This window comes from Heterodontus francisci, chromosome 3, assembly GCF_036365525.1.
Source record: "Heterodontus francisci isolate sHetFra1 chromosome 3, sHetFra1.hap1, whole genome shotgun sequence".
Classification (NCBI taxonomy): Eukaryota; Metazoa; Chordata; class Chondrichthyes; order Heterodontiformes; family Heterodontidae; genus Heterodontus; species Heterodontus francisci.
In genome coordinates this window covers 77,728,291-77,743,666 of record NC_090373.1, presented here as the reverse complement: position 1 = coordinate 77,743,666, position 15,376 = coordinate 77,728,291, and the positions used below count along the sequence as shown (strand labels likewise).

General features: G+C 44.9%; 1 protein-coding gene across 1 annotated transcript in view; it reads left to right on the top strand.

Annotated features, from left to right (window-relative positions):
- The window catches only part of LOC137367116 (cytosolic 5'-nucleotidase 1A-like), a 128,447-nt gene extending 113,358 nt beyond the window's left edge, over positions 1–15,089 (top strand). The window contains exon 6 of the mRNA XM_068028552.1: positions 14,790–15,089. Coding sequence (XP_067884653.1) covers positions 14,790–15,089 — 300 coding nt within the window. The remainder of the gene's footprint in view (positions 1–14,789) is intronic.
- The last annotated feature ends 287 nt before the right edge of the window (positions 15,090–15,376 follow it).

The following is a 15,376-nucleotide window of genomic DNA, read 5'->3' as shown; positions in this document are numbered from 1 at the left end:
GCTCAAAGAATCACAGAGATGAAACCTAACCAACACGTGGCAGAATACAATGGCCGGAGTGAGAGAGTGGAGCGGGCCGGGGAGAGCAGCGCGGGGGCCAGGGAGAGCAGCGCGGGGAGACCAGCGATAGCGGTGCCGGGGGGCGGGGGGGTGGGAGAAAGAGGGAGAGGGAGGGGGGGGGAGAAAGAGGGAGAGGGAGGGGGGGAGAAAGAGGGAGAGGGGGGGGAGAAAGAGGGAGAGGGAGGGGGGGAGAAAGAGGGAGAGGGAGGGGGGAGAAAGAGGGAGGGGGGAGTGAGAGGGGGGGAGAAAGAGGGAGGGGGGGAGAAAGAGGGAGAGGGGAGAAAGAGGGAGGGGGGAGAAAGAGGGAGAGGGAGGGGGGGAGAAAGAGGGAGAGGGAGGGGGGGAGAAAGAGGGAGAGGGAGGGGTAAGGAAGGGGGGAGGGGGAGAGCTGGGGGGAGAGGGAGGAAGGGGAGAGAGTGGGGAGGGGTGGGGAGCAGAATAGGAGTGCCTTTTTCTGTGCATGCGCCATAAACACAATAGCAAAAGACTTACTGGCCAGTCCCTGGACCCGGTGACACCAAGGTCTTCGCACGCTCACTCCCCGCGGCTCTATACGGCCTCTCGCTTCCGGCCCTCTCCATTCAGCCGTTCCCTCCAGCTGTGGATGCCCAATCCAGTTGCTTTCTCCCCTACCCAGTTGCTTTCTCTACTTCTCCACAGTACTTCAGGCATTGCAACTGTCTGGTCCCTGCATTTTGCATGCTCCCTCTGCCCACCCCTCCCCGCTCTCCCCACCCCTCCCCCTCTTCACCCACCCCTCCCCCTCTTCACCCAGCCCTCCCCCTCTTCACCCTCCCCTCCCTCTACCCCCCCACCATAGTTGAATATCTGAAGTGCAGTTGCAAAGTCGGGGAAATAGCATGCAAAACAAAACCTCAACAATTCTGGGTTTAATTATTGAAAAGTTTTATTAAGTTCATTAAGCATCCGAGGAACTGCTGTGCATGGATACATGAGTGTTGTGTCCAGCATTCCCGTGAGACAGACAGGCCGAGTCTCTGCTATGCACAGCTAAAGAGATTGTTCCTGGAGAGCCTTGTGGTGAATGAACGCTTGGCTCTCTATTCCACTACTGTATTGTCCATGTGAAGAAGGCAAAGTCACAAGAGTCTGAGCTCAGTCTATTCTTGGTGAATGTTCCCCAAGCGCATCCCAATGTGCATTCCCAATTCATCCATAAATGCAATGTTCCTTTCCACATCGTGATGAGCTCCGCAGCATGATCCAGTTGCCTTCGTTGCTTGAATGCTGACCTTAAGTCTCAAGGATTGTTTTCTCGACGGCATGTTTTACATGAAAAGAAATAAAGCAAATCAGAGTCAGAGCTTGCCTCCCTCCATCCACTGAAATTACTGTTGTGCACACCCCTTTTTAAGTTCTGCAGTGAAGACACCAATTGATAACGTCGCCAATGAAGCACTTATTACCCACCTCAGATGCAGGAATCAGCACATCCTTGCGTCATCTCCTGCACTGCCTCCTTTGCTTGAATGCCGTCCTTAAGTGTCAAGGATTGTTTTCTCAAGGGCACGTTTTACATGAAAGGAAATAAGGAAAGAACATCAGTGTCAGAGCTTCCCTCCCTCCAATGAAATTACTGTTGAGAATGCTTTGTGTTCTGCGGTAAAGGCATGTACTGATAACACCGCCAATGAATCACTTAGTACCCACCTCAGCTGTCGGAGGCAGGATGATGTTACTGCCCGTATCTCGTGATGGTTCAATGCTGCTCTCAGGGAAAACATGAATGATGTGAGGGTGCTGGAAAAAGAAGCACATTTCTTTTGGGCTATGAACATAAAGCTGGCCATTTAGCCCAGCAGTTCCCTGCTAGTGGTTATGTTACTCGTGCGTCTTTCCATCCATTCCCATTTAATCCTGCCTACTACTATCACCAGTTGTGTTCACAGCAAGAGCATTCACATTTCTGCTACCACTGGACACAGCATGCTTGTTTCTTTTAGTGCTCAGTCTCTTCTTGCTGAATGTTCCCCAAGTGCTTGACCCCTTTGGACGCCTTCTCTGCTTGACAGGCAGCAGCTGGCAATTGCGGAGTCTCACAAGGCTCTGCATGGTTGTTTCAAAGTCGGATGGGGAAACAGGTGGCTGTGTGTCCATGTGCACTGCTCTGATGGGTGTAGGAGCAGGTAACTGTGTGCCCATGTGCACTGCCCTGATGGGTGCAGGAACAAGTGACTGTGTAACTGAGCAGCAAGGAGAGGGTACCGCAGGTAGGGGAAGTGGAGATTTGAACAGGCAGGCATATGTATGGTCCATCAGATCATTAGGCCAGGGGGTGAGACGCTCAGGATCCAGGGTTTGTGACACGTGACTGATGTCCAGCGCGCGGCCACCTCCATCCGAAGGTGCTTCCGGGCAATTGTTGGGCATAGTAAATGGCTCCATCTCATCAGCCAGTCCTTGCTGCCAGCGGAGAGTCTGTTGCCACAGCCAGTCCAATCTCCTCATGAATGCTGCCGTTCCACTCTGCAGAATGGCCTGTTGTAGCTGGTACAATTGATCTGAAAGCAAGCGGTATTTTTCATTGTGGCTGAGGGGCCTTGGCTGTTCCTCTGTAATCACAATGGCAGCTGCCATGCCTGTTGTCGTTGGTTTCTGAGATGCACGCCAGCGGCAATTGGGGGCGAGCCTGTCCAAAGGCAGACCCAGATGCCTCTGCACAACAACAGCATGTTTGCAGGGCAACAAAGTCTGAATGGAGAAGATGCAGCTGCAGGTAGCCTGGCCATCATGTATCTGCAGTGTGTACTGTTTGGCGCCAGAAATCACAGTCACTGTGCCTTCATCCTGCTCCTTGACATGTACTCGCTGAATGTGGCTATGATCCTGAAAAACGAAAGTGACCGTTAAGACGGTAGGTTGCAGCACATGTACTGCCTGCACACAGCAACTCACAACAGGGGCTGGAGAACATGCGGTGGCCCAGACAATGGAAATGTTTTCAGAGCAACTCACAACAGGGGCTGGAGAACATGCGGTGGCCCAGACAATGGAAATGTTTTCAAAGCAACTTACAAAGGCAGAGCAACTTACCTTGGAACAATCTCCTGTGTCAAATAAAAATGAAGCAAGTCTCCAAAATGAATAAATAATTCAGATAAAATGCGAGAAAATGCCCGATGAAACCTCTCCTCCTTCCACTTTCAAAAAGTCGCGCCGAAGCTTTGACGCATGCGCAGAGGCCAAACTGGCGCGTAGCCCGAGGAAGACGACGTAACGCAATGGCGTCATCTGCGCATGCGCACAACGGTCCTGGCAAGTCGGCCCGCAGCGCATGTGCAGAGATGAGGAGACCATGTGCGCATGTGCGTACCGCGTCATCTGCGCATGCGCAGGGGGCATGAGACCGTCTGCGCATGTGCGCACCGCGGCACATCCTGATGACGTGAGCGATGACGTAGCGTTGTCATGAATTACTTTATTATAAATATTGTTACAACCAGATGAGAAAGAGGTCTCGGGGTTCCCTTTCAGCCTTCACCTGGTCTTACTGTAACAGGGTTTAATTTTAAACACACCGTGTTTTGAACTCCCCCTTGATGAATCCTTGTTCACCACTTTCCAATTATAAGGCAAAGAAATGAGCACAAACAGGCTTTCTTAGGTTTAATAAAGAAAAGTGAAATTTATTAGTACTTAAACTTAAACTCTAATTCGGTTAACGCCTACGGATACACGCGCCCCAGATAGCATGCAAAGATGAAACACACATGCAAATGAGAGACAAAAAAGAGCAGAAGAAAAGATAAAGTGGAACAGTTTGAGGCAATCTCTGAGGAGGGTTTTTTTGTTACTGTGCTTCGAGCTCGCTGTAGTCCTTGTAGGTAATTCTTGCTTTTCGTTGGGGCCCAGTATTCTTCTTAAACCTTGTTCACTGTAGGAGATTTTTCTCTCTTGGGGTTCATGTGTCTTCAATGGGTCTTGGGGTTCCGGGAGAAAGTGATGAGAGCAGACAGGAGACGCTGCGGCAAGCCAGCCATGCAAGGCCTTTTCAGTCCAGGAGAAAACAGCTTTCTCAGTTCAAATTTTCTGTGGCAAGTTAAAAAAAACCCTGCAACAGTCAGTTAGTCATGTGACTAAACTGGTGTGGCCATGTCTGCTTGTGTATTCGGCCACCTTAGCCGTCAAACTGGAATGCTAGCTCCTCCACCTTCAATGTCTGGTAATCAAAAGTCCATTGTGGATTGAATGTATCAGGGAATAGTCTTTTGTCCCTTTTAAGCAATGTCTTTCCAGTCAAGGGTCTGGTGTTGCTTTCTTTTAAAAAAACAAGTTCTTTCTTTACTCTAGTAACAGTTTAAAAATCAAAGTTCATGTGGCGAAATTAATATGCCTCATTCTTGGCAGTTGGGGCCATGCATGACAATATAGTAGGAGAAAGAGACTGCTTTGGGAGATTTTGGGCCCTTAAATATCGATACAGGTGTGCCTCTAATGGACAATAAGGAAAAGGCAAACTTGTTAAATATTGTATCCATTTCCATCGCAGAAAAAGAAGACAAAATATCAGCCTGACAAGGGATACTGAAAATAAGTCAAGGGGAAGAGCTTATTGGATTGAATATAACTAAAAAAAAATGTAGAAAATGGAGTTCAATATGGGGAAGGAAGTATGAGGTTATCCATTTTAGATCTAAGACAAATTGAAATATTTTCTGAATGGTGAGCGATTTGGAACTGTGGAGGAGAAAAGAGATTTGGACATCCATGTACAAACAAAAATAATAACTTGCATTTATGCCCTCTAGGGATGGGCAGGGAGCTGGGGGGAGGGCCACAAAATAGCAAAGGAAGGCAAGGGGTGGAGTGCTTGTCGCCTTCTCATACCATTCAGTTTTGTAGCGGGCAGGGAAGGCCGAGGATGGCCTTCCTGCCAGAGGCCAATTAAGGCCCTTAGGTGGCCAACTAATGGCCACTTGAGCCTCCTCCCACCGCTGCTGGTATTTTACCAGTGATTGCTGGGAGCTCTGCCACATGGGGAAGCCAACCAGTAAAACCAGCGGCTTCCCTGTGGAGGGGGGGTGACCCTCTTGCTTTGACAATCTGTGGCCCACGGACGTCCCCCCACAGCAAAGGACCCCCTGTGGCAACACCCACCCACCCCCACCAGCATCAACAACCCACAATCCACACCCCTCAGCGGGCCTGTCTAACTGGCCCCAGAGAACCTGCCTGCCCCCACTTACCTACAGCCTGAGGCTCCGTGGCTGGGCCTGGACCTGGACCTACTGTGGTACCACTGATCACTGCTCCCAGTGACGCTGCTGGACTGCTGAGCTGATAGGCCTCTGATTGGCCAGCAGCTCTTAGAGGTGGGATCCCCATCCTTAAAGGGACAAGGACCCCAGCGCCGGGCAGTTAACTGCCTGAGTGCTGTTAAATGCAGCCGGTAGGGTGGAGGGGGGGGGTCCCTCAGAATGCCTGAGGCAGGATTTCCCTTGCCTTTCTCTCCTGGCATCAGGACCCCCACTGCCTTCATGAAATCCAACCTATATAATGCCTTTACTGTAGCTTCATTAGTGGGATTATCAAACAAAATTTGACACCAAATCACATAATAGCATTTTAGGACAGATGTGCAAATGATTGTTTAAAGAGGCTAGTTTTAAGAAGTGTCTTAAAGGAGGAACATAACAAAGAAATTGCACAGAAAGAAAATCAAAAAGGCTAATGAAATGTTTGCCTTTATCTCAAGGGGTCTGGAAACAAATAGGAGGAAGTTATGCTTCAGTTGGACAGAGCCTTGTCAGACCCCATCTGAAGTACTGCTTTCAGTTTTGGGCACTGCACCTCAGGAAAGATATGGGAGGGTGCACAATGCAGATTCGCCAGAATGATTCTAGGGCTTAAAGAGTTACAATTGGATGATAGGTCACAAGAACTTGGCTTGCATTCTTTTGAGTTTAAAAGCTTGAGGTATAATTTACTTGACTTGTTTAAAATGATAAAAGGATTCAATAAGTTGATATAGAGAAACTCTTTCCTCTGGTGGAGGAATTCAGAATAAGGTGCAGAATCTTAAAATTTGAGTTTGCAATTTAGGAGTAACATAAGGAAGCACTTTTTCCACATAAAGCCTGGTGAATATCTGGAACTCTCTCGCCAAAGGGTTGTGGATACTGGATTAACAGAAATTTTCAAGACTGAGATGGATACGTTTTTGTTAGATAAGGATATTAAGGGATATGGGTTAAAGGTGGGTAAATGGAGTTGAGGCACAGATTAGATATAATCTAATCGAATGGCAGAACAGGCTTAAGGGGCTGAATGGCCTACTCCTATTCCTATGCATGTGCCCGCAAATTGTAATCTGATATAAATCTGCCATCTGATATATTTACCATCTTTGGCACCCACCATTGTTCCTGAGCGAGCTCAGGAAAATCAGCTAGTATTGATTCATTCAAGTGCAAATTAGATAGATTTTTAATTACCATTACCACTAATGACTGAGCCATCAGAAAGAAGCCCTTTAAGAACTGTTGCATTCCAGATTCCCAGGCCCAACAGGTACAGTGCACTGTTTGTGCATGTAAATTATTTAAGTTGACCCATCCAAAGGAATCTGTATGGTCAACTTTTTATGCAAGTATTTTTTTTTATGATCTGACTTCAGATTTAGCTCCATATGGTCTAAGTTTTTTAAAGCTTTCTATGGGACAAAACTGCTTGACTTTTGCCTTGTACCTCCCAGGAGGTCAAAATAAAAGAGGACATTTTTTTTCTTTTAAAACTCACAGCATTAAATTGATTGTGTTTCATCGAGTTGATACTGCCCCACTGATCATTACTCAGTTTCACTGAATATGCACTTACTCAGAATTAGCACTAGCTTGGCTGTATCATGTAAAATCGTACAGATTGGGAACGTCATAATGTGTGTAAGAGATGATGCTCTTTTGAAGTCCTGATTTTCCAAGCCTGGGTACTGATCCAATTTTCAGGCTTGCCGACATCTCCAACACCAAGGGATAACCTGACTCATTTTTCCAATGGGAGGCAGTCTTCAGGATTTCAATAAGCCACAGACACGGGAAACACTTGCCTTGAGAGTTTGTCACAGCACAAATGGCTGGTAACTTAGAAAATCCAGCCCGAGGTTACCTCTTAAAGGCGTTCAACTCCCCATTAAAGGGCGCATTGTATGAGGATAGGAAAGCAGAGCAATTGATCACAGTGGAGACAGGTGGGCAGCTTTGTTCCATTTGATGCCAAAGAATTAGAGATCCTGCTGCAAGAAATAATGTATTTGGAGATAGAGACTACCTTTTAGCGAATGTATTAGTGCAAGATGCATGGGAGAAGATAACTGAGTTGATGCAGTCACTTAGACCCTTTGCATCTGACTGGAAATAGAATTTTGATGATAGCAGGAACAAAGTAATGGTCGGTCTGCTCTTTACTGTTGCATAGATTGCTTTCAGAGTCCACCAGAGAGGGCGTGAATCTAAGGTGGTTGATTCCACACCTTCTAGGAACTACCATTTCAATCAGTGCAGACAGATTTTTTTAATTTAGTGACAAAACTACATGGTACACCTTTCTTGCAGGTGGAACTGGCAGATGTGATACACCAAACTGATGCCGAAGCTTCCAGCGCAAGTCCATCCCTGCTGTTAGGGAGTTTCTCAGTAGAGTTAGCAGCCATGGATACAGATGTTAGCCTTCATCTACTAACAGCCATTTTCACTTCCCCCTACGCCCCCTCCCACCCTTGTGGCTGAATTTTAGCCACCAATGAGGGCAGACATGGAGATAGGTGGGCTCGTAATTTCACACCTCTGGCCGGTTTGCCTGATTCCTGGCACTGTCCCACCCCTGGGCCATTTTCCCAGAGGCAGAATTCGGGGTCGGCAGGGCAACCCGCCCGCAAGCAGCAGGTAGCCAGTTAAGGCTTGTTAAAAGCCATTTGAAGCCTATTGTTGGAGACTGACTGGAATTTTCTAGTCGGCCTCCAGGCCTCCGGTGAAATTGGGAACAGGAGGCAGAGGTGGCCTCCTGGTGGCAGCTGAGGGACCCAGCGTACCAGGCAGGATTTGAGGCCCTACCTGCCTGCCTGGCTGCAGGTGTTGCCACAGGCTGCCCTGTAGACGGGTTCTCCCTCCATAATGGTGGCCCGCCTGCTAAGGGCATTTTTATTTTAAGGTTAAAAAATTTGGAGTGAGTGCACTTCTGCCTTGGGGTGCCCTCTCTCTCACTTACCTGGAAAGGCAGCCTGCTGCTTCTTCAGAGCCATAGGATCTCCTATTGGCCCTCCAACTTTGAGACCCCACCGCCATCCCAAATTGGATGGCAAGCCTGCCCGCTGGCCACTAATGGGCCAATATGAGGAAAATCACAATCCAGTGACTGTTCCCCACACAGGGCAGACTTCTGACCTTACATTTGACCCTGATGGGGTCCTGAAGCCCGAGGGGAAAATCCTGTCCCCAGTATTTCTTCTTCCGAAATATGGAATAACTGTGGAAAACTGCTTGCTGATGGAACCACGTCTGCTTCCTGGATAACAGCCATTGATCTACATGCATAATGACATGTCTGCGTTCACCTGAACATTCATTGTAGGTCCCTTTCTTTACATGAAGGCCTTAAGATTGATGTGAGGTATCCTGAGGTCCACATGGATAGCACCTTTGGCATCTTGGACTCTAGGGAAGCCTCCTGCTACCTTGTGCAAACTCTGTCAATCTTATGCCATCTTTCCCAGGGTAAGTGATGAAGATGTCCCTTGTAATTGCAGTAACTATCACTTGTTTGATACAGGAAGACTGTGGCACATGTCTTTGGGGATTTTGAAGGATTTGGTAATGCAAAATCTTCATGCTTGTGGTAACTCTCAGTTCTACAGTGTCTCTAATCCAGATGTGGTCTGTAGCTAATCCTGCAGCAGCTGGCACAACTATATAGCAGCTTGTCTTGCAAAGTGGAAAAGAAAGATCTCCTTTGACAAGTCCAGATACATGTGGAGGAGCATGTATATGTTGACTCCATGGTTATGAAGGCTGGAGATCTGCCTCCATTTGAATGCCCTTGTGAACTGCTTTTCCTCAACTGAAGCACCCAGAATGTTTGGAAAGCTGCTAGAAATACCCACATGTACCATTCTTGTAAATCTTTTCTGCACCCTCTCAAACCTTCACATCCTTACTAACATATGGTGCCCAGATTTGGACACAATACTCCAGTTGATACCGAACCAGTGTTTCATGAAGGTTCATCATAACTTCTTTCCTTTTGTACACTGTGCCTCTATTTATAAAGACCTGGGGGCATGTGTGTACAAATTGCAGGGCAGATTGAGAAACTGGTTAAAAAGACATATAGGATCCAGGGCTTTATAAATAAGGGCATAGAGTACAAAGGTAAGGGTGTTATGATGAACCTTCACAAATACGACATTTACTGGATGGGCTAAAAATTGATAAAGAGGAGTTATTAGAAAAGCTAGCTGTACTGAAAGGCGTTAAGTCATCAGGCCCAGATGGGATGCATCAAAAGATGCTGAGAAAAGTAAGGGTAAAAATTGCAGAGGTACTGGCCAAAATTTTCTAATCCTCCTTAGATACAGGTGTGATGACAGATGACTGGAGAATTGCAAATGTTACACCCTTGTTCAAACATAGGTGTAAGGATGAACCCAGCAACTAACTACAGGCCAGTCAATTTAATCTCGATGGTGGGAAGGTTTTTAGAAATGATAATCTAGGACAAAATTAACTGTCACTTGGACAAGTGTAGAATAATTAAGGAAAGCCAGCATGGAATTGTTAAAGGCAAATCATGTTTAACCAACTTGATTGTGTTTTTTGATGAGGTAACAGAGAGGGTTGATGAGGGTAATGTGGTTGATGTGGTGTACATGGACTTCCAAAAGATGTTTGATAAAATGCCACATAATAGACTTAGCAAAATTGAAATCCAAGGAATAAAAGGGATAGGGGCAGCATGAATACAAAGTTGGCTGAGTGACAGAATGCAGAGAGTAGTTGCGAATGGTTGTTTTTCAGACTGGAGGAAGGTATACTGTTGGGTTACCCCTACTTTATGACCACTGCTTTACTTGATATATATTAATTCACCAGACTTGGGTGTACATGGCACAATTTCAAAATTTGCAGCTGGCACAGAACTTGGAACTGTTGTGAACTGTGAGGAGGATAGTGATAGACTTCAAGAGCACATAGACAGGCTGGTGGAATGGGCCGACCTGTGGTAGATGAAATTTAATGCAGAGAAATGTGAAGTGATACATTTTGGTAGCAAGAATGAGGAGAGGCAATATAAGATAAAGTGCATAATTCTAAAGGGGTGCAGTAACAGAGGGACCTGTGGGTATATGTGCACACAAATTGTTGCAGGCTGCAGGGCAGGTTGAGAAAGTGGTTTAAACGCTTAAGGGATCCTGGGCTTTATAACTAGAGGTGTTAAGTACAAAAGCAAGGAAGTTATGATGAACCATTATAAAACACTGGTTCGGCCTCAACTGGGGTATTGTGTCCAATTCTGGCTACCGCACTTTAGAAAGGATGTGAAGGCTTTAGAGAGGGTGCAAAAAAAAAATTACGAGAGTGGTTCTAGGGATGAGGTAGTTCAGTTATGTGGATAGGTTGGAGAAGCTGGGGCTGTTCTCCTTAGAGAAGAGAAGGTTGAGAGGAGATTTGATAGAGGAGTTCAAAATCATGGGGGGCCTGGACAGAGTAGATAGAAAGAAATTGTTCCCAGTAGCAGAAGGGTTAAGAACCAGAGGACAATGATTTAAGGTGATTGGCAAAAGAACCAACAGCGACATGAGGAAAACCTTTTTATACAACAAATGGTTAGGATCTGGATTGCACTGCCTGAGAGTGTGGTGGAGGCAGATTCAATCTTGTTTTTCAAAAGCGAATTGGATAATAATCTGAAGATAAAAAATTTGCAGGGCTACAGGGAAAGGGTAGGGGAGTGGGATAGCTAAATTCTCTTGCAAAGAGCTGACACAGACTTGCCGGGCTGAATGGCCTCCTTTGGTGCTGTAATCATTCAATGATTCTATGATGCAATTTAAACAATTTAAATTTCGCAGATGATACGAAAATTAGTGGTGTCATAAATATTGAGGAGGAAAGCCTTAGATTACAGGACAATATATATGGGCTGGTAAGATGGGCAGAGCAGTGGCAAATGGAATTTAACCCTGAGAAGTGTGAGGTGATGCATTTTGGGAGAACTAACAAGGCAAGGGAATATACAATGGATGGTAGGACCCTAGGAGGTACAGAGGGTCAGAGGGACCGTGATGTACTTGTCCATAGATTACTGAAGGCAACAGCACAGGTAGATAAGGTGGTTAGGAAGGCATATGGGATACTTGCCTTTATTAGCCGAGGCATAGAATATAAGAGCAGGGAGGTTATGATGGAGCTGTATAAAACACTAGTTAGGCCACAGCTGGAGTACTGTGTACAGTTCTGGGCACCACACTATAGGAAGGATGTGATTTCTCTGGAGAGGGTGCAGAGGAGATTCACCAGGATGTTGCCTGGGCTGAAGCATTTCAGTTATGAAGAGAGACTGGATAGGTTAGGATTGTTTTCCCTCGAGCAGAGAAGGCTGAGGGGGGACATGATTGAGCTATACAAAATTATGAGGGGCATTGATAGGTTAGATAGGAAGAAACTTTTTTCCTTAGAGAAGGTGTCAATAACCAGGGGAAATAAATTTAAGGTAAGGGGCAGGAGGTTTAGAGGGGATTTGAGGAAAAATATTTTCACTCAGAGGGTGCTTGGAATCTGGAACACACTGCCTGAAGGGGTGGTAGAGTCAGGAACCCTCACAACATTTAAGAAGTATTTAGATGAGCACTTGAAGTGCCATAGCATACAAGGATATGGGCCAAGTGCTGGAAAATGGGCTTAGAATAGATAGGTGCTTGACGGCTGGCACGGACACGATGGGCCGAAGGGCCTGTTTCTGTGCTGTATAACTCTATGACTCTATAAATACCTGCAATGAACTAAGAATCTTGAAGGAATGCAATGACACCAAACAAAAAAAAAGGCAGAGTTCCCCAAAATAGTCAATACCAGGGGCAAAATGCAGTAACATTTAACGAAATTGCAAAAAAAAGAGAGATTTTTGCAGATGACTCTGACATCTACATAACTTTAAGAGGCACAAGATTCATTATGTGCTCACTTCAACTGGGCAAGTATCGATCCCTTACCCACAGTCAGGAGTTTGATAAAGAGACCTAACTTAAATCAGCATATTGGCTCAGAATTTGCATTTGGAATAATCGTGAGACGCACACCGGTTTTATGGAGTAAAACAGACAGCAACCACTGATGTCCGTACATGCGCAGTGAAATGCAGAAATTGGGAGGTTGCTGTCTGACTTACCCTGCTCCTTTGCAACAAGCTTTGCTGCACTGGTACCTTGCTGAGAAATGTGGCAATAAAACACATGAAGGCCATTAAGTTCTTGTACTCGTCCACTCAGTACTCACTAAACAAGCCACAATAGGTTAGAACTTTCCATTCAAGTGTAAGTGAATTTTTAACAGTAGGATAAGTCTTAATCACTGACAAACATCCCCTCTGGCACTGATAATTAACTTTTACAAGTGTGGAGTGTAATGCCATCGGATTTTAATTATTAATGTAGATTTAATTTTCTTTTAACTTTATCTCTCTTTTATCTCTTTCTGTTAATCCCATATTTCTGTCCTCTTTATTTTGCTTTCTGTACATGATTTTATATTGAGTTAAATATTCTAATTGACACTTGGTTTAGACTTTGTGTGCCTCAGAAAGAATTCTTCAATCTGATTGGTTGAAGAGACATGTTATTGCTTGCCCTGTTCACACAGGTCCAAAATTCCCTTTAGTGCGCCATGCTGAAATGGATTTTTCATTACCATAAGTTGCCACAAAAGCCCATGGCAAATCTGTGGACAGTTGTGAGTGTAATGGACAGTGAACACCATTCATTCGCCGCTGGCCATTCTGAAACCCACATTTCACGTTTGAAAAACAGTTGTGACATGATTCAATTTCTAGGCCTTTACCTCTGTTGCTGTATGCTGATAAAAATGCCCTCTGAACTGAAAGCTTTGTTTTTCTTTGGACAGTTGACTCTCTCATTCAGAAATTGGGATGCACGTTCCCTAGGATTATGTCAGTAGGAGTTCCCTGGAATGTGTCAATAAATGCAGAGTGCCTTCCACACATGGAAAGTATTAAGTGTTTGAAAATCACTACCTTTACATTAGCTGATGTGACTAAACACTGCTTATGTCAGAAGAATGTGAGATAACACCTTTGTGTTGTATGCTGTTTCTGTTTATCATTTTGAAGAATCAAAGACACCATGAACAGAATTCCTTGTGTGCAGTTTAGAAGAGCACTATGCTAAATCTTAATTTGAAAAATAATTGTTGAACAATTGTTATAACATATAGATGATCGACCACAGTGAGTAATTTAGATAAAAGTAGTTTCAGTTGATTATATTTAGATACTTTATTGCACATTTAACAGAAAATGCTGTATTATAAAAACTAGGTGGAGCCCCACTCCACTGACAACTGCAACAGAGTGGTCAAAAGCGACCATGAATTGAAATCCCAGCAGGGGTGGGAGGAGAGCAGGAAAACTAGCGCTGGAAAGCTTCTCGCTAACTGGTTTGTCTACACCTCCCATTCCCTTAAGGAAAGGACCAGTTTTACTCAGTCTAGCAGCATTCTGATGAAGAATACAGATCTGGGTGCCCAGATGGGCCCCACTTCTGCCGCTCTAATGAAGCTGAGCAGTAAAGAGGCTAGGGCCAAAGAACTTCCACCCTCTGACATTTGGGAGCACATTTGGGGCAAGCAGAAGTTCAGCCATCCCCGCCTCAAGCCTCTTCCAATTTACCAGAGGGTGGAATTGCAAGTGGATCTCTGGGTCTTGTCACAATTTCTGTGTCTGTTAGGCCTCCTACACTTGACTTCCATCTCAGAAGTGCCATAGAATTTCAGTCCCTTTGTATCTTCACAAGGCTAGTTTCAGAACTTTCTTGTGCTACAAGTGACTTTATGGAAAATTTGTGTTTGTGTCATATTTTCAGAGGTTGAAGGTGTATCACTGCAAAAGTTCAAAGAATATAGTAAATATATTAAAATAAAAATAAGTCTTGTGACTTGCAGCCCTATGCCCAGTGGCATTTCTTTTGCTGTAACTGCCAGAAAATATTCAGAACATTACTGCTGAAAAATTAATGCCACAGAATTAATGTAGATATGTTATAATGGGAATGAATTCGACAATGCAACAGGGATTTAGAGGCCTTTCTACAATATGGGTCTGATGGTTCTTTCTCATCAGCTCCCATTCTCAGTCAGAGAAGCTCTAGTGGAGGTACTGCGTGGAGGCGAGGTGCTTGCCCACAAGAAAAAAGAAATATTTTGTAGTGAGACAGTCTGGTGCCTTACTACACCCCTGTTAAAAAGCAGTTTGGATTGGCATTGAGAGAAGCCCTGAAGAATCCTTTCAGGAATTATGCCTGGGGAAACGATGTGTGACTTTGGATTGAAAGGGGGAGACAAAACTAAAAGATGAATTGCCTTTGGGGTTGATTATTTAAAATGACAGTGTATAAAGTTAGCAACACTTGAAGTGTATGATCAGATTTTGGAAAATTTTGCACGCAAATTGTTTCTGAAGTTGTAATTCACCTGTTTCACAAATAGGCCACCCTCGTAGGATTTCTGGAAGCACTCGGAAAACTCCAGAAAAAGTTCTATGCCAAAAATGAACGTTTGAATTGCCCAATCCGAATATACTTGATCATAAAAAATGGCGGTTCAGCTGCTGGATTAAAAGCTTTGAAGACAATTCGTTCCTGGGGGCTGGATGTTGACGAGGCATTCATCCTTTCTGGCTTATCAGCAATGGAACTTTTAGACAAAATAGGCCCGCATATTTACTTTGATGAGCAGACACTCCAGCCATCAAGCTCAGCAGCCATCGCCCAATGCAAGACGCGTTAAGGGGTGGGATGATCCTTTTAAAAGTCATTGCTGTAGTTTTTAAGAATACCAACTGTACACTGCAAGGAAAATTAAAGCTACATTACTGGAAGATACTAAGCTATGTGTTTTATTATGAATTATATCTGGCTATAGTGAAATCCTTCAAAGGAAAAGACCTGCAAGTAACAACCATTTGTTTACGAGGATGTCATCTTCAATAACCATTAGCTTGTTTTCAAAACTTATTTTATCATTGTGTTTGCATTTTTCATTTGCTGGATGGTTATTCTTATAGTGCAAGGAGA